Genomic DNA, 27,677 nt, shown 5'->3' with positions numbered 1-27,677 from the left:
TAACCGACCGAGCAACTTCAACGTCCGACGACGTAAAATTTGATGGCAATTAAATTCCCTTCCAGTTCTTTCGAATACCTTTTCCCGCGGGCTTGTTTGAAATTGATTTCACGGACATTAAATCTATTTCCACCTTCTATCAGAACTTTGCACGACAACGGGAGTACCTATTGACATTGACGGAGTTTCATTCACGCCCCTATTCGGCCCTTTCTTTTTCCCTTCATTCTTCTTCTTCTTTTTCTTTTTTTTATCAGTGTTTTTCAATATCTTGGAAACTTTCTCCTCTTTCAATAAAGTATTCAAGGATACCGTTTTAACAATTTTGAACCGTTCTATTGTAAATAAATAACATTTCCATCTCCATGAAACGTGTTTTCAGGTTTCTGGTCGTACGAGTTAGTGCTATAAATTATTGTTCTCGGTTTTGTTTTTAATCGTTCCAAATGGAGTTCAACCGCAAATTATTTACCTTTGTTCGAAACAATTTAAGCTGCTATTTTGCGAGAATAAATATTTCGCGAGCAATCGGATTTTTAACGAGGAAAAACGCGAGCAATCTGTAAATTCTGTAACCTCAGAATAACATCACGGACGCGTTAGTAATTTAGTTTCTAATTTATAACAGTTTCGCGACTTTTTACGGGTTCGTGGAGTAATCTTTTATTTTCTCTCACTTTTCTGCTAGCGAATCCGTCGTCCTCGGGTCAACTGAAAACCGCGATGAGTCCATTTCAATTTGTCCAACGAACGCTAGCTATCTACATTATTATCACTCTGGTAAAATCGCAAGACAACCAAAAAAACAAGCGAAACGAATAAATAATATTAAAACAAACGACCTTCTACTATAATATATTTCTCTTGTTTCAGTCGCAAGCTTTTATGTTATTTGCATATCATTTTTCAGATCGTACAATGTAGATTGTTTAATTTTCATATTTAAATGCTTATGAACGCGATGGCACATCGATTACCGAACGTATAATTGTGTATCAATTAAATGTACATAATTGTATATTTAATAGATCATTTAGATGTTAATCGTAACTTTTAATAGCATATCTTGGGTAATCAATATGCAATGGCATATTGATTACCCAAGATATAATTGTAGTATACCTTGCATGTATGTTGAGAAGGCTAGGTATTCTAATATATCTGGTTTCGAAGTTGTGGTCGCGTTCTTTTCTTCCTGAAGACGATCCATAGCTTCTTGCATCCACAGAACAGTGTGATAATAATCACGATTGTGATAAGACTGCCGTCCTAGCTCGAAACAATCGCCAGCTGTAAGAGAGTAGAGAAAAATAACTAATTATCATCATTATGATAATTTTTATTGATAATTTTTGATAATTTTTATTGAAATAAGAGAGCATCGGGGGAAAAAAATTGCTTGGTCCGATTTCGACTTGTTCGTGGTGGAAGGATGGTCGCTGGCGTTTGATTGTTCCACGAGTCGGAAGCCCACTCTGTATAATTCATGACTCGATTATCATAATTGCATTCGCAATAACAGCGGAAGATGGAGCGAGCTGTGTTGAAAATTTGAAAGTTAAAATGAAAAAATACAAGAAGCGAACTAAAGCTTTCGTGTTTTTCCAAGTTTCTGGCCCGGTTGAATCGAACGATCCGGAAGGATGCAAAGTTTTAACGAAACTTTAAGGGTTTCTCAATGCCTCGTTACATATTCCAACCGGCGGCGCCGCGTCAAACCATGGAACTTTATCCCTTCCTTTCTCTTTCCCTTTTTCCTTTACGAGAAAAGCTTGCTTCGTTAATTAATTTCTGCGTATCCTTTTTTCACCGTTTACCACTCTCTTATTGTTAGACGCAGCAGTGGATTCAGGATACTTGCTTGGAGGAGGGAAAATATCAAAGTATATTTTTCGATTTTCTTTTACAGTACACCTACATTAATTTTTCTAAGTTTTCATAATTTTCGAGTGTAAGAACGGACGTCTCCCTTCAACGTTCGGCGTCTAGGTTTATTTCGTTATAAGAGCTTCCAAAAAAATAAAACGAGGTTTACGGGGGGATTCGTGCGACTGTAATGGAGTTGCAGATTGAATCGCATAAAGAAGATACATTGCAACGGCTATATAAAATACGGGACCACTGGTTTATAACTTGATCGTAAACGAACGTCGAAAAGAAGCTTGAATGTAAAATCTTATAAGACGATTCGGTACTTTGAAATATTTCCAAAAGTTTGTATGATAAGCGGAAAATATATTGGGAAGATAATTTACCATTGGATTTAGTTCATTTGTATTAATCATTTCGTTCGGAATTCTTAAAATATCGAATCCTTTTGTAATTTGAAATTCTGACCCGAACTCGAAGAACGATAAAAGTAGAAGAGAGAAATTTCTACTCTATTCAATATTCATCTAATTCTTCTTTCGTGCTCGATAAATGATGCAGAGAAAGGATCGATGAAAAAAATCACTCTGCTGTCGCGGTAAAAGGTTGAAAAGCCAGGGTAATAAAAGGAGGGATAAAATAGAGGAAACGCGTCGTCGGTGACATTAGAAACTGCGAATTGCTACGGTATTATCGCGAAGCAAAATCGGCGAAAGGTCGGCAGAGAACGGGGACAGGACGCTGAAAAAGGAAATCACGTAAATTATTCATTGCCGAGGATCGTTAAGTACAGGTATCTAACATCGGCAGCCTCGGTATCCCTGTCGATTCGTAACATTTCAACCTCACTCTTGGCTCAATAAATAATTCACCAAGGAGAACCTTTTACTCTGTAACTTTAACGAACAATTATTAAAATTAGCTGATAAAAGTGGATTTTTGGATTTAAAACAAAAATGGAAAAAGGATTCTCCATTTGCAAATACAAACTTCCGAGGGAACAATAACGCTTTTGAAAACAACTCGTCTCAGGTATTCATTAAAGCCTCGTTTCGCAACGGTGTTGATTTTCCTGAATAAAAGCTGGATGGTGAAATTAGGTCCCACGATTATGTTTACCATGTATGTACACGTTTCGAGGAAAACCTTTTAAATTATTCATCTGAAAACCTTTTAGAAAATAATCTGCAAATTCTCCCACTATTCTTTTCTTCCTTTGATTACGTTAGCTATTAAACGATTCCATTGATGCGATGGTTCAACGATTTATCAGTCAGACCAGTCTAGGACACAAAAGATCGAGGAACGATCGATTCTTCTTAGAATTGCCACTGAGTTAGTGGTTGAAATAAAAAAATAGAAAAAGAGGAAAAGGAAGAAAAAAGTAAAGTACGAACCGCTTAATCCAGTGCTGTATTGAACTCCATTCAGCACGCCTCTGGCGACCTGTGCAGTTTCAAGTTTGTACGTGTCCTGTAGCCTCATCAAAGCAACGGCAGCGCCATTAAGGTCCTCGTCAGTTGGGAATTTAAGGTCGCTTCGTGAACTGGTGATATTCGCGACGAAAGATTTGCCCACGTCCTGGGTTATCAGCTCTTCGACCCGCTTCCAATCGGTGGTCAGTCTTTTTACAAGCAGATAAGCGTTGATTGGATTCGACAGGTACTGCTGAATGTTCCTCGAAGCTTCCTCGTGCTCTCTCGCGTAATCCTCTACATTCCTGAAACAACCAGATTTTCTTTCTCTTACTCAAACGTGTTCGTCCGAAATTCACTCGTGCTTTGGTTCGAACAAAAATTTTTTTTTTTTCTTGGACAAAAATTGGAGTAAAATTAATTGCTCAGCTACACGAACGTTCATCCGATTATTCGCTAATGAAAGTGAGAGATTCGATGTATGGAAAAGAAATTGTACACGCTTTTAAATTGAATCTCCTTTTGGCTAGGGGGTTGCCACCTTCCTTTTATCTCTATTCTTCAACTTCCCCTCTTTACTATAATTCAGCAGATGTGCCTCGCGATTCAAGGAACATTTCCGCGACACTTTGCGCAACGACCATTTTATTTCGCACCATTTCCTCCCGCGTTTTACGTATTTACATTAGTCCCGAGATAAAGATTATAAGCAATTTCATATTTCATCGTATCGTTGAAACGATTTAAAGATCCCGGTGTTTCGTGACGTTCCATTTGCGATCACGTTTCCCAACAAAGACCGATAATCCCTGTACGTCCGTGCACCACTTCTCACACCGAAATCGGTTTCCGGCCTTTAAAGAGAAATACAAAGGACTTGGCAAGATGACGAGGGAATTATTCAGTCCTGTTCTCCATTTTACCGGCCAGCCTGTAATAGGCAATAACTGCCTGACGTAGATAACGAGCAGTCCGACCCCTCCATCCCTAAAGGGACAGAGATAATTCGCGAAGATCGTTCTAGCGCGTGGAAAAGCCAACAGGGAACTGGCCATCCCTCCTCGACGTAATAATACGTCGTCCGACGGGAGAGGCGCGTGGTTCGCATACAGATTCACCAGAATCTGATTAATTCCTCTACGATTGTTCATTTTCACCCCGTTCCTGCATAGATAGGATAGACCGATACCAGAAAAATCTTACGCCTATTAAATAACTCGTTTCAGATAAAATTTCACATCTTAGAAAATAGAAATTTTCATTTCTGTTTTAATTTCTGATATCGAACGATATCGTAGCGATATAGAATTGGCGAATATCCCTCGTAGATTATCCGGCGCTATCGATAATCTGAAACTCCATTTGCAACGCAAGAATGCCAGGCGATAACGCGAATCTGGTGGAGAATGTTCCGATCCGGTCAATCAATCAGACCCGTATCGGATGCTGGCCATCATATCCGCTACGAATTACGTCGAATTAAAGTCACGATAAAGCGTTCTGTTTCGGCCGAGTTTCCATTTTGATCGCATTTGCATGAACGTTACCCCCACCCCGTTCCCTCTCGTTATCTCGACCGAACCGATCACGCAAATGGCTCTTCTCCTACGCCCTTCCACTGTTCTCAATCTCGTGGTTGAACGACCGGATAAAACGACAGTCGAAAGAAAACGCGTCCAACCATCTCCGTGGCATCGCCATGGGGGATCTCTGATTCAGAAAATACATTCTGCCTTTCGAAATGAAATTGTCCTTTCCTATCGGCCATCTGACTCTCCTCTTCGTCTTTCTTACTATCTCCTTTGTCTATCCTTTACTATTTTAGATAACGATTCTTTTTCATCCTTACACGATATCTTTCCCTCAAACTTACACCTTTTTTCTTTTCTTTTAACTCATTCCAGATTAACTCTTTCACTGATAATTTTGTAAAAAATACGAAAAATGTTAAATAGCTTTAAGTATCAGTTAAAGCGTTAATTTTAATACGGCCTTGGAACACGGACGAAAAGTTCTAATTTGCTTGCCATCACGGTTGACCACCTCGCATCCCTCTTTAACGAGGGGGATGAATTAGTCGTTCGCGTTGACGAAACGCTCTAACGAGCAGTATTTTAACGTCGACACGCTCGATTTCCACTGGCCTGTGAAATTATTCAAGCCATCGAACATTCTTTTCAAGAATTTCCAAACTATTAGATCGCGGCTAGCGACGACGACTGACAACTGACAATGAGATAGGTTGATAGCTAACTTTCCGTGGCATAGACGAATAATTAATTATCCTACGATAACCAGAAGCCGGATTGAGAGGATATCTTTGTAGAACTGACTGATGAATGATAAATGATTTGGTTACGCTGCAGAGTTTGAAACTGGATCGAGTTTATTGTTCAAACGAAATTAAAGTTAAAGGCATGCAACACGAGAATCAGTTAAGTGCTTTCATTAATTACTGAGCTTTCAGTAGATCCTTAATTTTGTTTCTAACAATGAGATAAATCTGTCGTCAATTAATTCATTCTTGACACTCCGAAGAAAACAGTTCTTATCGAAATGAATATTTCAACGCAAGTTACTCCGAATGGGTGCTGGTAACAGCTGGTAAATGCACGTATATAAATACAGTGCAATTTGTGCAAGGTGCGTCGTGTCGACACAATTATCAGTGTTTCGAGTGTCGTCTGCGTCATTTCCATGCTTCCTTTCCGTGCAATTTCCATCATGAATCGTCCTGATGAAAATCGGCCTCTCTTCTTTTCTTCAACTTAATGGAATGCTATTGTATGCGAACGACAGCAGTGTTGACGCGAAAATTTATTATCTATTAGAGTGGTCTGTGCCGTTCTAAATGGCCATAAACTGGGTAGAAAGGAAAAGCTGGTAAATTGGAGAAACTTGAAATTGAAATTGAATTTTCTTCAATTTCAGTCATTTCAATTAGATAAACAATAGGTAAACTGTAAAAGTTTGCAAAGAGAATGAAATGGTTACAGTGGAAGTGTTTTTCTAACGCGTCTCGTCTGTATAGAGTAAGCTGGAAGTTCTGTCAGACAATTTATGGGGTTACCTTACACTTCACGGTAACAAAAGGTGTTCTGAAGTTATTTGTCATACAAACTGTATGCACCAAATGCACGTAGTCACACGATATAGATAAATGTGGACAATGAGAATGACAAATAATGTACGCAAGAACCTGACACGAATAAGTAAGAATGAGAGTAGCTTACCGTGTCGCACCGAGTGATTACTTTTTTAAAATATCGCCAACAATTTTGTATATTTTACCGATGCAAATTACGGTCACTTAAACGATTGCCTGATCCATCAAGAACGATGAACGCGTTTTCAACGTATTAAACGTTAATTTTTCGACACGAACGGTGTAATTAAAATTAATTATATCGATCACGGGGCAGGTGGTAGACCAGAAGAAAAAGGAGGAAGAAAAATGGCAGGGAATAATCCAAGGGTTGAGGTTAATGGTGGTTCCAATTAAGATAATACTTCAGCCGGTTTCATCTGGACGAGATAGGGGTCAGAGGAAATCGGAGGAAAGTCTGCGAAAACCGCGTGTCCTTACGGGCATCGTAGACCGTCTCCACGGAGTTGTCCTGCGGCTCGTTTGCCCCGATGGAAGCAATTAAAATAATGGCAAGTTTCACGGCCCGACTCGACTATGCTGTTCGAGCTTCTTTAACGGACGCTGGAAAGTGGTCGACTCGTGGTTCCATTATCTTGCGCGACACCATCGCGTCTAATCGATGTACCTAATCGAAAAATATCTTGCCAACTTTGTTTCGCGATAAGAGAGTATCATGTATCAACGTATCACGAGGAATTTTTAATTAACGTTCAATTTCTTTCGGTTTCAGGTTTCTGTTAGCAGAGGGTGCAGGCTGCTACGATGGGGAATAATTTCGGTAAGTTGTTTCCCGCATTTCGAATAAAATTCTAGAGGAGGTGATTAAGTACACGGATGTAGATGAATTTAGCATTTTAGAGTATCGCTACGCGAAACTTTCCGCATTGTTCTCCTCGCCCTAAGTACCTCATTTGTACTTCCATTATCTTTGGGGTAGTAGCCTGTTGCGGAAAAAGCCAGGATAAAATATAGTCACGCGAAATATATTTCAATGCATACTTACGTTTTAATAATCGATAAACCTTTTAAAAATTTCTATACCCTATACGCGCAGTATGATTGATTTATTGTATTTTTCGAACGGTTGAAAATGCTTTTAAATTTACCAGCCACTGGGCTGACAGAAATTTCGATTCTACACCTTTACCAGCGTTCAATGGTATCACGTTTAACACCGATAACGCGTAAACCAAATTCTATTCATAGACCGATCTGTTCCCAAAGGGAATTCAGTTTGAAAGGGATTAAAATATCCGTGCACAAAAGTGGTTTATCACTCTTTAAACGCGATGTTCCGCAAAATCGATGAACATTTTGTAAAAGTGTTCAATTATTCAGCAAATGTACGTCGAATCTACTCTACAATTTTTACAAGTCATTTGCATTGCTGACATCGAACACATCCGTCTATCACAGACAATATTTTTTAATTTTTTATCAAAGCCCTGCTCGCGATAACCTGCTAAACACGAGGGCAAAGTTAATTGAATATCTTAGCGAACACATAGTACGTGTGGTTTGCAACGAAAGGGTTAATAATGTAGGAAAGCTAGGCTCTCGGGATCCGATAAATTATTCCCCGCCATTAGATCCCAAGAGAATTATTCGATTAAATCTTGATTCAACGGGGACGCGATCTTCCGCGTACATCGGCCGCGACACGTACAGACGCTATCCTGGTGTCGCGCCACGCCGCGCCACGCCGGTTTTGCTTCCTGCCGAGCACCAGGAATCTTCCTCGCCCCTGTTAATCAACGTACTTACCAGTGTCGCGGAATAATTGACCGAGTCGGGGACAACGGTGAACGGGAACACGCGTCAGCTGTTTTTCGACGCGGTTTCCCTCCACTGCGAAATTTCGACGACCACGCACTTTTGCCTACGCCACTAATACGAGAAAAGGGGAAAAGCGAACCCCTTGATTATCCTGTTGCTTCGCTGTCGGTTATTTTAATTGACGCGTCGAATATTGGCCGGCTCCGCGATATCTTTCGTTCTCATTGTCCTTATTTTTCTTACGCAAAAGCAATTATCGAAACGCCCAGCAGAGAATTTCGAAAACCCAATCTCTGATTGAATGAAAACATTTTACGCCAGAATTCTATTGTATTGTTTGGTTGAATCGATCCGAAACGCGTCGCGTTCGCAGCAATTATTTTCCGAAAACAAGAAACGATTAATGAAACTCGAAATGACGCTGAAACCGGAACACGGTTGCAATTTAAATTGCAAAGCTGCATTTTCCCAGATAATGTGGGAAGCAAATGATTTCAGGGAGCGTTAGTCACGAAACGGTTAAGCACGCTTGAAATACAATACAGCTCGAAGCGATTTCTGTATCTTGATGGACGAATCGCATGAAAATGTCCAAATTTCCTTCGGTCTCCATGCAACGGGTTCTGCGTTTTATACAGTCGAGAAACTCGTCAAAGATCTTTCTTTCTTTTTTCTTTTCGCAAAATATAAAGGCCGAATGTTATGCTAATCTTGTAATATTACCCTTCTTCTTTCGTCGATAAAGTTTTATTCAAATTTTTCCTGAATAAATTTGCTAAGAGTGTTCGTCAATTTGAATAAAACGAAATAGTAAAATTTTTCAAAAATGAAGATATTTGACTGGAAAAATTGAAATGAAAAGGACCAAGTAACTCGTTGCTTAGAGTTGCAAAGAGGGACCGAGTAGCTCTCAATTAAAGGGGGAAATTGGAATCGATAAAGTCGGCAGGGATTTCTTTCGTTCTATTCGCAGACAGTTCGATGTCTGGCGGAGTATCCAATTACAATTGGACCGCGATTCGATCGCGATATCAACTTGGTGGCGGAAGATAGGGACATCCCCGACGCTATTGTCCCCGGCGCGACACAATGGCCACCGACACGGACGCCTTTCACGCTCTGTTATCTCGCCTCGGCTAGCCTCGCGTTCGCGTTGCGGGGATCCAACACTTTCTCCCTTTTCGACTCGATGTCACGCCCCCGCCTCTTCAATCGTTACACCTTAAAAACCTTCGTAGCTCGTATTTTCTTGCCAAACTTCCAACACTGCTGCGTTTGAATTTTCAATCTTCCCTTTCGATAACTTAACTACGAGTAAAGGTAATTAAGAGCCACTGATTGAAAGTAAACAAGAAGAGTGTACTTCTTTGGGTCGAGTGGAGCGAAATTCTGTCTGCAGGATGTAAGTTAGTCGTGATTCGTCGCAGCTGCGGATGTCAGGTGAACGGGCAAAGTCAAACGCACCTGGCTCGTTTATTCGGCTAATTTATACGACACCTCGTCACTTACGGTGACTAACAGCGGTCCGGCATCGAATCGATACATCCTTTCGACGCGTACGACCTATCGCGACTACCGGATGTTTGCGCCTGTTTCGAGGTTCCATTATGCTTTGCTTCTTCCATTGCGGTCGATTTGATTTTAGGCATGCGAGTGACAACTAGAAGAGTGTTTCTGATATTCAATTAATGAGCCTTTAGGTATCTCGAAGGGACGTTTGAAAGAAGATAATGCGAAAGGAAAGTTACCTAACGATTTCCATGGAGAAAATTCGAATCGCAGCGGATTGAAGGAAACGAACCGTTCGAACGTTTAATAACTAAAGTTGGAGAGACATTAACTGAATTCTATTGTTGTCGCGTCGTCGGCGTTGAATGGGGATTTGATTAAAATTTTGTTTAAACTCCGACGCGTCGGCGGAGTCTGGTCACGGAATAGAAATTCATTTCACGACAAATAGATTGTTCGTTTGTAAACGCGTATCGTGGTTGGAATGTTTTATTTAGGATACAAACGTTAGTGATTTTTTAAAAAGAACTTTCATAATTTTTCCTAACCCCAGTCTGAAAACTGGATTGTCACATGGCGTATTTTGTTGCTTCAGCAAAGGGAATATTCTTTCGGGATGTACGCGCGCGAACCAATTGATAGAAGGGCAAAAAACATTTCCTAATAATTGACTGATACGTAAGCCGGTTAGGGGATGGGGTGGCACGGAACGGTGCAGAGAGTCGATTAAAAAAGTGACCAAGCCTCGAGTACACGTCCGTATCGTGCACATTTCCCTCGTGCCCGAGGGAACACGTTGGAGGCGCGATAACGACAGTTCTTTATATTCCAGCTCCGTTCAATAACGAATCCTCTCGTTAGCGCGATTTCAACGTTTTCCCTCGATCCTTGCTATCCCCGTTTTCGATGATGCCGGACGCTCCACGTTCCACGCTCTTCGCCACCACCCTTCCATCTAGCACCCCTATTCTTTTCTCTCGCTCTCTTTCTCTTTTTCGTAGTCACCCTCCAGCGATCGCGTACGCGACAGATTTTAATTAGCGATATAAGCGAACCACGAAGCTAGCGTTTCTTTTAGGGGTGCGCGGCAAGTTGAGAATTTTTCTTAAGACGGGATCGAGTCAGGATTCGCGCGCAACCCTTCGTTTTCTCACCCTCTAACAACTCGCATCTCTCTTTATATTTTCTCATTGTTCGTGCTCTGGAACAACAATGACTTTCTTGGTATATTTTTATCGAGACCTCTATTATCCGGTAGCTTCGTCATTTAAATCGCGAGCCACGGATAAATTTATCGTCGACCGGGATGCTCACGACCCGTTGTCGCTGGCTGTTCGCGAACTTCCAGCGACCCGTGAAACGTAACGAGGTAAATAGAAAATTTCCGTGATAAGAACGAGCCGAGTCTTTTTTTTCCTCTTTTCCTCACGAAAAGGAAGCAATTGTTTCTTTCGGTTTTTTCACGTCGGAAATGTCTTGAAAAGGATAAATATTCCGGCTATTCTTCCCAGTTTTTGCTTCAATATTTTTTGTTTTCTTCCGATTTGTTACCGTCGAGAATTCAACGCGAGGGGAGGAACGCGACATAGATTTATTCAACGCAATTTTAAAAAAGAGGCTTTATTTCAATAATCTTTTCGAGAGTTCGCCGGTCCGATTATGGTATATGTAGTTTATATTGCAAATTCATTGTTTGGCATTATGGCCACTTTTGCCATAAATGAAAAACATGATTTCTGATAAGTTTTGTGATCGTAAAGCAGGAAGATACATGTATCCTCGGAACAAATGCGACAGGCCGTCGATCGTTGTATTAGATTTCTTTAGAGCCCAGGGGAAAGGAAAGTTCGAAAACGGACAAACAGTTTACCTGGTGTGCCTAGCAAACTGGTCAGCTCTCCTGATAAATGCCAGATTTCCTGCCATTTTTACCCTTCTCTTTTCTTTCTCCTGGCGTCGAGGTAAATGGAATAGCCTGGTATCCAAGGGGAATACCTGGAGGAACGCACGAAATGGTCGATTCGAAAGCTTTCAACTCGCCGGGGCTAACCACCGATTCCACTCCTCTGGTTCTGCATTTCACCCCCTACGCGTTGAGACTCTTCAACCATCCCGCCACCCTTCCCTTCATTCTACTCTCTCACACCCATACATTTTCTCTCTCTCTTTCTCCCTTTCACCCTGGAAACCCTTCAACAGACCGCATGGATAATGGCGATCGTCATTTAGCCACTTCCGGTGGTTCAATAACGTGGCGCGATTTACATGAGAATCTTCTTTGGAATTTCCATGAGATTGCGTGTCGACTGAAGAGGCCGTTTCGCGTCCAGTTTCTCATTTGTGTTTTTCAACTTTTCTAATGCACTTTTCTAATCTAATTTCTCTAACGCTTTACTAGCTTGAATGAAATAAAAGGGATGGTCAGCCGATGGATAAAATCATAAATTTCATTTCCCTTATGAGTTTAATCAATAAATTAAGAAAATAAATTAAATGTAAGTACATATATGTTTGATCGAAGCTCATCCGAGGGTGTCCAGTCTTTTTGCATCTGTAAGTAGTTTGAAACATAAACGCATCTTACTTATCTGTCGTCGATAAGGTCGCGATACCGTTGGTAAGCTGTGAACTCCTGCGACAGCCGCAAGATGGCGCGCGCGGCGCTTCAATAGCGTTCGCGTTGCGGCTGCGTAAACGGAACACTGACCTGTCAGTAGTCGAAAGCGTTGTACTCATCGTGGAATGATGGTACGGCGAAAATGCGCTATGAAATTTGCGTGTTTGTTGTGTCTGGGTTAGGTTTCAGTTATATTGTGCCGAAAAAATGTAAAACCGTGTTTGTGTTCTAATAAAGCAACGAGTGTTCGAATTTCGGAAGATATTCAGAATTCGGAGCGGCCATCATGGCTAACTGTTCGCTTCGAGTCAATGGAAACACAAAGTTTTCCAGCTTCGCCGAGAAGGTTCACCGCGATTGGATTAAATCGAAAAATCCTGAAAAAATAATCGTCTGTAAGCAATCGGAGGACGTGTTAATTGTTCCCGATAACAATCTTTGTTGTCGATCGACCTGTTGTCATGTCATTTATTGTTGGAATTTTCACATTCTGGCGCGTGGTAAGTGCCATTGTTTTTTCATCGTGTTTATAGGTGTTTATACCTGTTAACAATTGCTTATTGTTGTTTGCAAAATCGATGCGTGGAAGCACAGTGAGAGTCTAACGACCAATATTTGAATAATTGTTATCCTTAATTGTAACATTTCATTACTATGTTAATTCGTTTAAAATTGTTTTAACTGCACAGTATAAGAAATGTGATAGAGCTTATTACCTTTATCTAGGTAAACAATTACAAAAAGTAGCATTAACTTTGGACGAGAACCGTAGGAATTTTGCTATAAAGTCAGTTTTCTACAATACCAATGAAATTGGAGTTACAAACGGCCAAGAATGGTGTAGCACAGAGTTAGATGCGATGAATACAAAAAGAAATGGAAGCAGCAAAATACAATATTATGTGAAAATATGTTTTGTTGCCAATCAGTACGGTACTTATCGTCAGAATATTATTTTTTATTTTGGAGAATATCCTGTGATACTGGAGAGGATGTGCGTGGACTGTTTGCCAATCGAAGACTTTTCAAGAATTCACAAAGCCACCAACTATCAGTTTTCGCAGAATCCAAAAACATGGATCAATGAAACAACATTAATTTGTCGATTTAAATCACCGTTTGTGCCACCAAAAGATCCAAGGGAAGACAAATTGGCTATGATATATCCGTATCCTGATAAAAATAATTTCTTTTTAACTCAACAATCCCTTACGGATGATCGCTTAACACCAGAAAATTATAGAGGTCGTCTTCACGAACTGATTACCGTAGAAGAATTAGCTAGACACGAACAAATTGCCAGATACAATGAAATCACGTGTATGCGCCTACTTTGCAATTATATTTTGGCTTCCACAGGTGATGCGTCTACTACCGTTAAATATGCACCACCTGGTGAGCTCTTTGCTCAGGTGCGAATTTTTTTTTAGCTATTATACGCTTCTTTTTCTTTCTCTCTTACTTTTCTATTTTCACAGATAGCATAGATACGTTTTAGTTTTACTTTATTATTAGTATATAGCATGTTTGTCCGAAAACTGAAAACTATAAAACGCAAAATGTATGATAAATTTTTATCACAGTTACCACTAAGCCGTAGTATCACAGAAGATACAAAAAGCGGAAGACTGTTCCTGAGAGGTTGCAATAGAGTACTTTTCAAGAATCATAACTCGAACATAATATTCGAGGCGCACATAGAAGACAAATGTACGCAAACCGTATACGTGAGATTGTCGAAAATGTGCGTAGACACGTTACATTTGGTGGCAAATACAGATCTGGAAGTGCAATTGCAATTTGTACTGAATCGTTTGCCTTCTTGCGAATGGCATAAAGCTGTAGATAGCTTGCCGGACGTAGGTCTAGTTTTTCTAAACAAAGCTCATCGAGATATGAAAGAGATCGGTACCGTCAATCTATCGGACACGAATACCAAGCATAGCCTGTTTAATACCGAACAGAAAAGAGCTCTGGCAATTATCACAGCCCCTATAGAGATCTCTTTACCACCAATTTTGTTACTCGGACCATTTGGAACAGGAAAAACGTTTACCATTGCTCAGGCTCTACGACTGTTGCTTACCAGCAGTTCCGAATACAAAATTTTACTTTGTACCCATAGCAATAGCGCAGCCGATCTCTACGTGAAAGATTTTTTCGACTGCTGGTATAAAATGGAAAAATATCCACGATTGAAACCCGTCAGAATTTATTACAAGGGTCGAGCTAGAAACACGGTACGTTTCCTAGGGAGATGAAACTTATCGTCTTCCTTGATGTATTCCTTTTTCGTTTCATTGCGATATTTCAGGTACATCCAGTGGTTCAAGAGTACACACTGATGAAAGATAACGGCACTTTCCGCGATCCTACCGAGGAAGATCTTCAAGATTGCGGATTGATCGTGACCACTTTGACCACATCCAGTTCATTAACGTGCCTAAATTTGTCGTTCACACATATAGTGATAGACGAGGCAGCTCAGGCGTTAGAATGCGAGGTTCTTATACCCCTTTCGTTAGCCACTCCTCAGACCCGTCTAATTCTGGCTGGCGATCAGATGCAACTAGCGCCAGAAATTTATAGCGATTTGGCGAACGAACGAGGTCTAGGAGTGACCCTGCTCGAGAGAATCTATGGGACGTATCCGCCAACGCATCCGTGCAGGATACATCTTTGTCAGAATTATCGTGCCCATGGGCACATCATCAAGTACACGTCCGAAATGTTTTACGACGGGGTCGTAAAGCCTGGTAACAATTTATTGATGAAACATCCTGTATTAAAACCGTTGACTTTCTATGCCGTTCAGGGTGAGGAAGTACAGGTACGTTTACGATCGAATGGAGATCGCGTTCGATGCTTTTATTCTGATGCTGAATGAGATTGTTATTTTCTGTTTGCGACAGGGCGTCTATTCAACAGGATTCGTGCACGTGATGGAGGCGCACGAGATAGTGAATCGCGTGTTAGAATTGAAAAACAGCTGGCCGGTGGATTGCTGGGGACCATACGGTGAAGGATCGATCGGAGTTTTATCTTATTACGCGGAACAGGTGCAAAGGATACGAGTGGAACTGCGTAAACGCAAGCTCTTCGACGTGTCCGTCGAGAGGGTATTGAACGTTCAAGGGAAACAGTTCACAGCGGTGTTTATCAGCATCGTTCGAACGAGAAACTCGTGCAGATACTCGGCGGAGAGAAACGTGAAGGACTATGGGTTTCTAACGAATCCGAGGCTGTTAAATACAGCCATAACGCGAGCGAAATGTTTGGTAGCGGTGGTCGGAGATCCGATTGCCCTCTTAACGATCGGTTCCTGTCGAAAGCTTTGGCAAAGGTATCTCGAGATCGCCGATATCCACGGCACCGACCAACAAACTCTCAAGTATCATCTCAGCCAGATTCCTGAACTCCCATTGGCTACGCCATTGAACCCATTGGCGCAAGAGTTTGTACCAAGGAACAATTTCTCCCTGGTCGAGTACGTGCCAGTACCGATGCTCTATCCGATTTTTCATTACACCGATACGAGACACGGTGGTATCATCGATACCAGTTCCACTCGAAATTGAACTGACTTTTTTCAACTGACGCGTCGATTTTTAGAGAGATCGGGATGTTTCCTACTTTCCACTAACTTTGAATGGATTTAATTGTTGTAACTAGTATTCCGGGCTGATTGATTGCCCTCGAAAGTTGCTGTTCGTCCTAGACTATACTGATTTTTTTTTCTCCTATTTTTTTCCTTTTTTATTTTTTAGATCTGTTTTTAGCATTTATTTTTCATTGGAACGAATCGTTGAACGCTGAAAGGGAATCTGTGAATTTTTCTTTCTCGAACATTTATACTCTTCGTTGTACAGGCAGAATTTTGTGATAATCGATCGATTTGTATATACATAAATAACATACGTAAATATATTTTCTTCCACCAAGCAGAAAAAGATTGTGGTTATTGTCAATCCCAAAGTTATCCCTCCTTTTTCCTTTTGGTTTCCAGCAGTTGTAAAAATTCATTAAGTTTAAGAGGCAGCATTCCACGCTCTACGTTGATATTTATTCTCGGTGTAATAAAGGCGCTCTATATTTTCTCGTTACTATTTGTATATACGAAAAGCCGGAAACAAAAGGAACGCCTCTGCCTGGTGTTTGCGGTTCGCGGTTCGCGGCTCGCGTTCGCAGCTGGAGGAGTGAAATGGTCACGAGCCACGGACGACCCTCGAATAGCTGAAGAGGCAGGTGAAAAGCGAAAGGTACTCGAGCGATTCTTTTGAAAAAAAACGCGGCCGGCTTCAGTTTCGCGCGTCGAATGAATGTGGCCGACGCGAAGTCGAACAAAGCAGCTCAGTTTGCTTTTATTTTGATAATTAAGGACCACTCTGGCGAGCATTACGAGCGGTCGTCTTCGAAACAAAGGGAACACTTTTCATTCGATCCTCTTTCAACGATCTTCCTCGTATTTCCTTCAAATTAAACACGGAATTTTGCAATAGGGCATAACCACGGTGTTAAAATAATTTGCCTATGATGTTACTTATCACATAAAGTGATAAAGCTAAAGTAAAGAAAGATTCCGAATTAAACTCAATTTCCCGCAACAAGGAGCGTATTGCCGCCAGCATCGACGGAATTCCAGCAATATTCTTGCTGATTTCAGTCACTACATATCCAACAAGACTAGACACGTCTTTGTTTTCAACCTTCCATCACTTATACATATTCCTGCATCCCTTACATCTCTGTACCCCTTACACTCCTGAATCCTCCCTGCATCCCTTACATCTCTGTACCCTTTATATCTCTGTATCCCTTACACTCCTGAATCCTCCCTGCATCCCTTGTATCCTTTCAACCCTTATAATAAATATATTATAAATAAAATACTTATGGCCACTGGTTCGAGTAAAGGTAAGTAAAGTTTTGTGAAAAATAATTTTTAATTTAAATTTTTGCAAAATTTAGTTCCTTTTTTTACCGCCAGAGGGAGCTGATTCGACATCGAAATTTTAGTTCACATTTTTGCCGCCAGAGGGCCAAAATCTCGGCATGCTTTAGTTTCTTTTTTCAAAACCAGAGGGCGCTGATTCAACATCGAAATTTTAGTTCACATTTTTGCCGCCAGAGGGCCAAAATTTCCGCATGCTTTAGTTCCTTTTTTCAAAACCAGATGGCGCTGATTCGACATCGAAATTTTAGTTCACATTTTTGCCGCCAGAGGGCCAAAATTTCGGCATGCTTTAGTTCCTTTTTTCAAAACCAGAGGGCGCTGATTCGACATCGAAATTTTAGTTCACATTTTTGCCGCCAGAGGGCCAAAATTTCGGCATGCTTTAGTTCCTTTTTTCAAAACCAGAGGGCGCTGATTCGACATCGAAATTTTAGTTCACATTTTTGCCGCCAGAGGGCCCAAATCTCTGTATGCTTTAGTTCCTTTTTTCAAAACCAGAGGGCGCTGATTCGACATCGAAAATTTAGTTCAAATTTTTGCCGCTAGAGAGCCGAAATTTTTGCAAAATTTATGTAAGGGATGCGGGGATACAGGGAATGCGGGGACATAAGAAATGCTGGGATGTAAGGGATGCGGGCGGAGAAAGAAATGAAGAGTAATAAATAAATAAGTTAAAAAAGAAATTTAGTAAATTAAATGATAACTCAATTGCTCTTTTAAAATGATTTATTTACCAAGGTGTATGAAGTGAATACAAGTTTGTCAAATAATTATAATAATCATTGTTTAGTCTTGTGCGGAACTGCACTAATTTACAAAAAAATAAAAAATAGGAATGAAAGAGACTAAAACTTGTGTCTTCAGTCGTGAGTGCGAGATATGGCAAAAGAGGTACTGGGAAGACAGGCAGGATGACCATACGGGCTGTGCTCTGTACATGCATATGTAAGTACACCTGAAAATGAAGTTTTTTTAAATGTCAGTCTGAGATACGGTAAAGGAGGGACTGTTAAAACAGACATGATTATCATACCGGATGTGCTCTCTGCATGCAGACCTAATCTCATCTGAAGGTGTCTAGGATCTCGAAAATCATGATCCCTCGAAAACAAAGGCATGTCCGGTTTTTTGTATCTGTAGTCACTGCTGGCTTCGATGTTTCGGGACGTCAAGTCGACCAAGCCTGCGAAATTTATAGTAGATACTTCCGTGATCGCGACATAGTAATTTTTCATTTCACCGCTAACCTTACCTACCGATAGAATGTATCTGCACGCATATTTCTGGATTCTGAACACAGTTCAGGATTCCCGCGATCCCTTTGTTCCCATTTGAAAATCTTTTGCAAGTCAACGAATTTTCAGCGTAATTTCTCCACCTTTTGATCAGCTGTTAAATTGAATTACCTACATTGCTACCCTTCACTTAACACTCTCTGGTATTTTAATTAAAAAGCTTTTCAAGCTTTAATTAAACGAACGACGCTTAGGAATTTTCAAGTTAATTCCATAACCATTCAGTTCAGCGGTATTATATTTGCTCGGCTAAATAATCTTTTCTTTAAAAATTCCCTAATAAATACAATAATAGTAATGCTACGTATTTATGTACGATAGTTACGATAGAAGTCGAAAGAGAAACGACGAGATTTCTTCTTTTATAATACAATACTTACATTAGAGAAGTTTTTATTCGAGGAAGGAGGTATTACTACGCGAACAGAAGAGACTCGGAAAGCAATACATAGCTCGGTCGTTTTCAATATCGAAGTAAAACGCAGAAATATTACAAGGTTGCATTAACGTTTTCAACCGTGCATCCTCGTTTCTTATTGTAGGCGGAGAGTTATATCGGCGACATTACGCTGCTTCTCATCCATATTTATATCGGAGAAAACGGGTCGTGATATATTGTACATACACGTATGTATTGTACGGCTGCAGCTGCGCTGGCCTCCTCCTCCTCCTCCTCGTTTCTGTTCCATGAAAGACGCGTTATATACCGACATGTGTTTAAAGACGCTTCAATTTTTCCTAATTGCATCGTTGAGCGATATCGGCCCGTTAATTGAAATCTTTTCGAGGCACCAGATTCGAATAGGTGGCCTGCAAAAAGCGGATAACGCGTTCTGGCCAAGAGTTTCGTCGTGAAAGAAGAGGAGAAAAGAGATGAAAAAAAAAAAGTTGGAAGGTAGTTGAAGCGAGGGGGCGAGTTTAAAGATTAATCGTTGGTTAATTAGGGCTGGTTCGAGGCTAGACGAGGATAATTGTATCAGGCAGCCAGGCATTTGCGAGTTAATACCGAGGTGATATTGGGTAAGCTAGATACGGCGATGACAGGCACAGCTTGATATACATCCCGAGCATTGTTGCGAACGCAAGACACATACGTGTAACTGCTGTCCATGTACCTACACGTACACCTACATCATCGCTCATAAGTATCTCGACACGTGACAATTTTCCCTTGATAATCCTCTCTACCCTATTTCACTTTAAACGATGCAAATTACTGTACGCAAGGAATTTTTGCTTCTTTTTGAAAAAAGTTAGTTAAACCTATCGAAACTTGTTCTATTTCAAAGAATAAGGAAACGTCTTGATACTTATGAACAATAGTGTAGATAATATACATGCTTGGTGCAGAGATTACACGTACTACGTAGCTATGTATACGCGACACACGGCCCGCGTCTCTCGGTTCCACTTGCTTCGAGATATTGTCTCGCACTGTGTCAGCATGTTGTTACCCGCACCGTGGCCCCGATAAAATTATGTTGGCGGCGAGTTATGGTAACAGAGACACCAAGGATGATATCTAGCTACCTCGAAGAAAATTTTTTTATCATTTGTTCGCGTTGTAACGACGATATTTTAGTTGAGAAGAAATTACTTCCATTCGAAGGGTTACTTTACTTTGAAACGTTTACAGAAAACGCTTTTTATTCGCGTTTTCCAATGTAGATTGCTGGAAAGGGACAAAACGATATTTACCTAGTGAACGTATAAAATCGAAGCGATTACAAGGGGGACTAATGTAAAAGGGTAATTTTAAATTGCAAATTACACGGAAGACCGTTCTTGTTATCTTGGAATCGTTAAGGGAATACCAAATTGCTCGTCGATTCGTTCGATCAACCATATCAAGGGAGGAATTGCGATGTAAAGATATCTCGGGTGGACGCGTTCATCCATTAGCAATTGAAAATCGAGCAAGAAATAAAGCGTGAATGGATCTCTGCTTTCATATTCATCGTTTCCCCTTTCCTCGTTCAATCGCCATTAACTCGTTAATCACGCGAAAGACGAGTTATCGCGTCGTTTAAACGCAATCCTTTCTCTGATCGATGCGATCAAGCAAACTCGTCGTCAAAGTTTTATCATTTTCTTTTCATTTTTAACCCTTTCACCTATAGTCAGTGATAAAAGAATAAATAAAAAACCTATCCAACATATCGCACAGTCTACTTGCAGTGTAGTAACAATAAAGGGAATGCTTTGAAAAAATGAATGAATTTCGCATCAATCAATCAATCAATCAATTCAGCCAGGTTCAATCGATTCTCATCAATCGCAATTGTGGAACAAAACGATACAAGTTTGTTTCGAGCTTTGTTCTTGGTGTCGTTCGTGATGTTCGACACTGACGGTTGCCAGCGAGATTCGTTAGGCTGCGAGTTTAATCGAACGCGTGTTAAAGCACGCTACAAGCCTCGGAAAATTTCAACGGCCTGCCAGGGGATTGACTTCGCGTATCGTGTCGAGAATAATTTGCAATCGATCTCTTCGAACGGCGAACGGCAAACGGCAAACGGCAAACGGCAAACGGCAAACGGTGAGCTGTGTTCGTCAAATTTTTCCCGCCACCGAAATTCCAATTAAACACGGTCGGACGGTTCCGGTCTCCGGGGATGGCTCGTCCCACCCTCGAAAATTCCCAGAATGCATAACTGCGATATGTCGATTTCGTTTCGATCATATCGAACGAAATACTCTCCATCCTTCCCACGAAATTCTTTTCAACAAACGCGACACCAATTTTTTCTGCTTTTTTCATGCACCATTTAATCGAGACTAATTTACTATACATCACGAGTTCTCAGAACATTTCATCCCTTTTACACACGAAACTTCCACGATGCGATGGTGTGAATCAATTCGCTACCATTTTCCGAGTTTCGAATTTCGTTTGTTTTTTTAGTCGCCGTTTCGTAAACATTGCAGTTTACTTTTTCAAGGTTTGCTTCTTCGATAAATTGCAATATTTACGAAACATCTGCTACGCAAATAGAACGCGATCGAAACTGAAAAATGTCGAGTATTATTTGTATGAATTTCAAAAGTATTTTTTGTCCGAAGTCAGAGTAGAAGAAATTTTTTTCTGACGCATAAAGTTATTACCGATGTATCTTCAATTACACAAAGTGGTGTTTCTGTTTCGAGCGTGCTCGGTAATTCAACGTCCATATCGAAATGAAATTAAAACAGGGAACGTATCGTCGACTAGTTTGTAAACGATTCTGAAAAACACACTCGGTTGCAATTTTGCGAGCGCGTAACAATTCAATTAAATCGAGGCAGGCGTAGAAGGCCTCCCTCTACCCTATCCTGTTGGAATATCCTCTTGGAATATGAAAACTGTCGCGTCGCGTCGCGTCGCGTCGCGTCGCGTTGCTCAAAATTTGTCGAGTCCGCTTGGTTTCGGTGCTGCGGATAAATACGCTCGATTTCGTCGCGTTCCGATTCGATCATCGGCCAATCAAATTAAACGAAACTCGGCCTGTTTTAATTCCACCTGGCAACTCGTCCGTAATTCGGTAAAGTAATTAACGGCAGAGCCACGATCGTTCTTTATTTATTAACAGTTTGACGGCCAGTGTCAGGTATCCGTGATTTTCGAACCATTATTCTTCGCTCTGCTTTTATCTACTATATCGAATACCAATTACAATTTCGAAATTAATCATTTTCAGACAATTAATGGCTCTCGTAATTTTATACTTTTTTTTTTACATCGAAAACGTTCCATTTTTTCAACATTTTTCCATTACATCTGAAATTTGATCGAGTTTCGAATCAATCGACGATTCAAACGATTTTTATTTCATTTCAATCGCTTATATTGAAAACGTTCGACCGTGACACGATGTAGTGCCCTCAAAATAGACTGGAATGACCTTTCAGAAACAATCTGCACATTTTCAATCGTGCATTGAAGAGAAGAAAAAAAGAGAAAAGAAAAAAGAATAAAAATGCGAACTCGTTTTGAGGGAGAGATCACGATATCGTGGACGAAAGTCGAGACAAATAATGAAGCGATTATCAACTGGGTGCTTCGTTCGTTGCTTTAATTGATATCGTTTACGCACGCGAGCTGAGAAACGAAGCAATTAATACTTGCTACGAGTCCGTAACAACAGTCTCGTTCGTTTGTTCGTTCGCAGAAGGGGTTAATGCGAAACGAGTCGTTCCAACGGGAAGCACTCGAATCCGATTCTTCGAATCTTCGTTTCAACGGTATCCTTATCAAAGGAGGAATCAACTTTTTATACGGAATCTCTATTTAAAACAAAAGAGCAATTAAACGCGGCACAATTTCCACGCGAGTCTCCTACCGATTCCTCTCTATTCACCAACCTTCCAACCACTCCATTCTATAATTATTGACTATTCAAGCTTTCAATGACGATAAACGTTATTCGATAAAAGGAATTTTTAATCTTTTTCTCACTGTTTGAATATTGCGAAGAACTAGTATGTGTACGATCACGTTCTTCGAAGTTTTGCTGCTGCTGCTGCTGCTGCTGCTGCTGCTTCACGTGTAACAGATTCCTTGGAAACTAGCAAGCAAAGACGCGTCCTCCGTTTAATATCCAGCAAACCATCCGAGTTCCGATCGGAATTTCCTGTCCGAAACTTTCACGCGTGACTTCGCGAAACGATCGGAAGCATTTCGATTCTCTTCGCTAATACCAACCTAACCGCCCTCGTATCGGATAACTTATCTTTTGATCTTCCAACACCACGAAATTTTACTCCATTCAAACGATATATCTACCTAGACGACCTACTCTTGCTCTTATTATTACGATTTCCTAGATCCTTTAAGAAAAGGAGGAATTCGCACAATTCTTTCTCAAAGAGATAGAGATATTTTTCAAGAAATTTTCTTCGAGGTTAAAACTTCAATTACTATGTGCGACTAGCCAGGTTAGAGAGTGTAGGAAAAATAACAAAACTGCTGAATAACCAGTGATCGTATGCTCCAGATTCTATTGTATCATTTTAAAATATCTTTCGCTTCGATCGACGACACGTTTTGCCTGCGTTGAATGCAATTGACAGCAACGATCGGCATTTGAAGGAAATTTTGGCAAACGTTACTCGTATAGAATGCTTGGCACGTCGTCGCTTCAACTGCGATTACAGTGTCAAATACAGCTGCATATACATATATTCTCTTATTTTTCAAATGTTAATACACGCGATTCAAAGAAAGAAAGTTGAATCAAGATCGATGAAGAGCAGCAACGAAGAGAAATAATGGAACAGCAAGAAGATGGCGTAATTCTTTTTCTCGCGAAAGCAATTACAGCGTTGCTGGATTAAAAATAGACAGGACAGCTCGAGTGCCGGAAATATTGCACCTGCAGCAACTAGATCGTTGCAGATCCCACTTTCTACGAGAATTTCAAGATAGAGAACTGCGGTCCAGCCACGTTCTTAACGTTTTTCGGGGTCCTCTTATTTCCCCGTTGCCCTGAAAATGGGCAAGGCATCGGTATCGAGTCGGGCAACGCGCCAAATCACACCCCGGGGAAGATAAAAAGCGGCAGTAAAACGTAAAGAAGGAAATAGGAGAGGAGAAGGGTGGTAAAAGAGAGGTTGGCCGAACCGGAGAAAGAAGAAACCGTCAAGGAAATCTTTTTTATATTTTCCTTCGCACTTTTGTCTGGTAACCCCACGAAAAAAATATCCACTGCAACGTGCCGCGAATCCCGGATTTCGGATTATCATGCGATTCAAAATTGAACGGGCAAATTTCTCTTTCTCCCGCACGAGCCTGAATACGAATGTTTAATATACAATATAATTTATATTTCTGTAAAATATCAAATGTTGAACTTTAGTCTTTTTCCTCGTTATTAATTTAAAAATAAAAAAAAATATAGAGACCGTTTCTACGGCAATTTGATAAATCAGGGTAGTTTTACTGGACAACGATAGAGCTTCGCAATAAACGATTTGATGGCGTGAAATGATGATACATATCGGGCTATTTCTAATTGTAAGTAAGAGTATCATCGAACAGTTCGGAATAACCGATGATCTGGAGCCCTGGCTGAATCCCGTTTCGAGTTTCCGCTGTATAATTGCCCGTTTCGAATATCCATGAAAATTTACGGATACGCATTTAGCGTTTAATGCAGATCTCGATCTCGATCTCGATCTCGATCGGGTTTAATAACCCGCCGTAAAATCTTGTTATACATATAACAGGTACTCACAGTGACGATCGGCATAAAATAAACTTTCTGTGATTCGGCAGGAAAAGAATCGAAGAATTGATTTATAGTAATTTCAATGAATTTAATCTGCAAACGAACGACAGGGAAACGGGACAAGACTCGGAAAGCGAAAAGGCGAGAAAACGTGGAGGCACGCGGCTTTTTTGAAAGCACGAAAATCAGAGGCGAGCAAAGTTTCAATTTCGTCGACTGGCGGGATTAAAACGACCGAACGTCGGATTGGTGGCGTTCCATTAACTTTTTGGAGTTCGTAAACACAAAAATCTTGCGTTTTCGCGACGAATCTGTTTTCATTTTCTTCTTCTGCTGTTCATTCACCGCGACATAGACGGAGATTCTCCTGCTCGTTAATTAGTTCTGACCGTTCAAAGCTCATATTTCTCGGCAGGAAACTGGGATACCGCTCTCAAACGACCCTCCGTCCACGGATCGTGAAATTTATTGAAAAATACGAGCTCGAGGAAAACGAGAAGCCATTCGGTTTTGAGCAAACATCATAAAAGTTTTTGATCAAATACTATCCTCGTTTTGTATAGAAACATTGAATTTTTCTATTACCCTTAATATACTACATTTAACCGTCTGGTATTTCAGTGTTCGTTCGTGATACCAATAAAGATAGACGTGGAACGAGGAAATAAGCCATTTAGTATATTTAGTAACTGGGACAAGTAGCGAAAGAAACGAGAGAGAAGTTAATCAGAATGATAGAACTCACTTTCTAAGAGTAGCCAGACGTTCTTCCTGAGCCTTGATATACCCGTTCAGCGTGTCGATGAGAACCGCTTCCGTTTCCAGAAGCTCCTCCATATCCGCCAACGCGGTGTACAGCTCGGCAAAGCAGCCATTGAACGTCGTCGTCGTCGAGATCAGAATCACGACGACTGTCAACATCCTGCTGCTTCTCATTTTCCACGATTTTCTGCAACCAACAAAGACGTTGTTACTCCTGAAACACTTGAATTACTTTTCTTTTTCTTTTTCTTTTTCTTTTCCTTTTTCTTTTCACCTGAGTTCGTGCTTCGATCGCTGATGAATACGAGGATCAAATGAAGATAAATGACTATTAATTAATCACGCGCGGGGAAAAAGAAAGATGTTACCGGATTGATTGGAACGTTCGTATTTCAGTGCTTAACGCCCCCTCAATGAACTATTAGGTAACTCGCAGAATTTCCAGTCTCGCATCGCCGCTTCTTGGATAGATTTATCGATAGATCTTTTTTTAGTAACGTGGAACACTTAACGTAACGTAACGTAACGTAACGGGTCACGGGCCACGGGCCACGGGCCAAGGTAAAACTCGAGCTCACAATTTAATCGCGAGTCGATCGAGTCTGACTCGATTATCGCAATTCATCAGGGGCCTCTGATGTTTCCAACGATCGAACGTTCATCTTCTTGTTTCGATAAAAGTTCCGTGATTGCATTAGCATTCCAAGTTTCAAAGAAGCCATCCGTCTTTTAAGACGCTTTCGCCAAACTTTCTCGATGTTTGCCGGTTAACCCCTTTTGCTATTTCCTTTTATTTTAGTTAGTTTATTTTATAATTATTTTCGTTAATTTTCAGTCGAGTAGAGGAACAAACGTCTCGGTCGAACGAGCTTCGCTCGAATCAAACGGACGATACAAACAGGACAGGGCACACGACGACCTTTGATAAAGTTTGCTCACGATCGAAATTAATATCGTCATATTCCACGCGAATTGTAGAACCATTTTGTGCCGCTACCACGACAAACATAGTTTCCATTCTGAAATCATACCTCGATGATTTTCATCAACCCTTATTGACTTATCGACCTTTTGCGGCAGTGTAAAATTATTGGTAATTCAAGGTCTACGGTATACGGGCCAACAAGTTAAAATTTTTCTTCTCTTTTCATAATTTTATTATCAAGTATATCGTCGTTTCTCGTGTCTGTAAATAACGGTGTAATATGCAAAGGATTCCGTAACCCTTGAAATTCACCGGGAACGTCGCAACCTAAAATTCCTTTCACGGCAATTCACAACTCCCCGCCACGTTCCACGCGTTCCTCCAAGAAAATGCCGAGGATAAAAACGATATACTCGAGATACTACTTCTTTAATCTCTTTGATTTATAACATCGAGTCACACTCGTGGTATTTAGAGAAACATCTTTAATCATCCCGATTACCGAATTTAACCCGTAACTTTGGAAGCGAATCGAACGCGACCCCTTGTAAATCGTGGAAAGTTTGTTTGGTAGCTGCTGAACATCCAACACTGATCGATCGGTTCTCCTTTTAGGTAGTTTCGAGCATTCGTTTCGGTCGCAAATTAAAAAAAAAAAAAATTCTGTAATCGAGTTGTTCGTTCGGCTCGCAGACGGTGGAGAGGCCCCACGTTTACGGTACGTCGTCGATGCATTTCCGGCGAGAGTTTACGTCCCTGCGCTCAAACTTTTTCAAACGAAGGATTAAAGTTGGGGAGCTGGGCGACTTACACCTGCCCGCCCCCCGTACGACCATTTATTTCGTCACGTCTCTTCGCTTCCAAGCCCCTTCCATGAACCTCTACTTTCTCACCCCCTTCGCTCGACTGCGCTCTCTTTCGACCTCTTTGTTCCCGTTTCACGGCCACTCGAAAGTTGAAAAGCGGTAGCTCGAGCACTCGAAAGCACCATCTTCGTGGATGAAAAAATATACGAGAATCAAATTATGTATAAACGTTGATCGAAGCGGTACGAGTTTGAAAGAAATTTTGTCAATTTGGTCAATGTTCAATATCGTTTAGACGTCTGTAATAGATTACCTCCATTACCTTGAAAAAGAAAAAAAAAAAAAAAACAACTTCTCGTTTGCAACGGAAGTTTACGTCAACTTCGAACGATTCC

At 40.8% G+C, this 27,677-nt stretch overlaps 3 protein-coding genes across 6 annotated transcripts in view; 1 reads left to right on the top strand and 2 right to left on the bottom strand.

Annotated features, from left to right (window-relative positions):
- PH4alphaEFB (prolyl 4-hydroxylase subunit alpha-1) overlaps positions 1 to 27,677 on the bottom strand; it is an 83,303-nt gene that overhangs the window by 2,075 nt on the left and 53,551 nt on the right. For all 3 annotated transcript variants that reach the window (XM_076692188.1, XM_034335426.2, XM_034335425.2), the window contains 3 exons: positions 25,535 to 25,738; positions 3,267 to 3,589; positions 1,123 to 1,290 (listed from right to left, as the gene is read on the bottom strand). In XM_076692188.1, coding sequence (XP_076548303.1) covers positions 1,123 to 1,290; positions 3,267 to 3,589; positions 25,535 to 25,725 — 682 coding nt within the window. In that variant the 5' untranslated portion in view covers positions 25,726 to 25,738. The remainder of the gene's footprint in view (positions 1 to 1,122; positions 1,291 to 3,266; positions 3,590 to 25,534; positions 25,739 to 27,677) is intronic.
- On the bottom strand, positions 3,650 to 25,523 carry LOC117609293 (uncharacterized). Of its 2 annotated transcripts, none has more exons than XR_004582560.2 (4): positions 18,964 to 25,522; positions 18,545 to 18,677; positions 18,322 to 18,471; positions 3,650 to 18,243 (listed from the first exon to the last, which is right to left on the bottom strand). XR_004582560.2 is itself a non-coding variant. In XM_034335443.2 (4 exons), exons 1-4 carry the CDS (start codon positions 19,329 to 19,331, stop codon positions 18,149 to 18,151), a joined length of 501 nt encoding a protein of 166 aa, XP_034191334.2. In that variant the 5' UTR covers positions 19,332 to 25,523; the 3' UTR covers positions 3,650 to 18,148. The 2 variants fall into 2 exon arrangements, 1 of the variants encoding a protein (XP_034191334.2); XM_034335443.2 differs by having other exon boundaries at positions 19,209 to 25,523.
- Positions 12,621 to 15,912, top strand: LOC117609275 (Helicase with zinc finger). Its single transcript, XM_034335405.2, has 5 exons — positions 12,621 to 12,834; positions 13,061 to 13,746; positions 13,918 to 14,574; positions 14,649 to 15,164; positions 15,247 to 15,912. The coding sequence occupies exons 1-5, from the start codon at positions 12,621 to 12,623 to the stop codon at positions 15,910 to 15,912; spliced, it is 2,739 nt and encodes a 912-aa protein (XP_034191296.2).

Source organism: Osmia lignaria, chromosome 14 (genome assembly GCF_051020975.1).
Source record: "Osmia lignaria lignaria isolate PbOS001 chromosome 14, iyOsmLign1, whole genome shotgun sequence".
Lineage (NCBI taxonomy): Eukaryota > Metazoa > Arthropoda > Insecta > Hymenoptera > Megachilidae > Osmia > Osmia lignaria.
The sequence above is the reverse complement of the archived record's forward strand: the minus strand, read 5'-3'. Positions and strand labels throughout refer to the sequence as shown.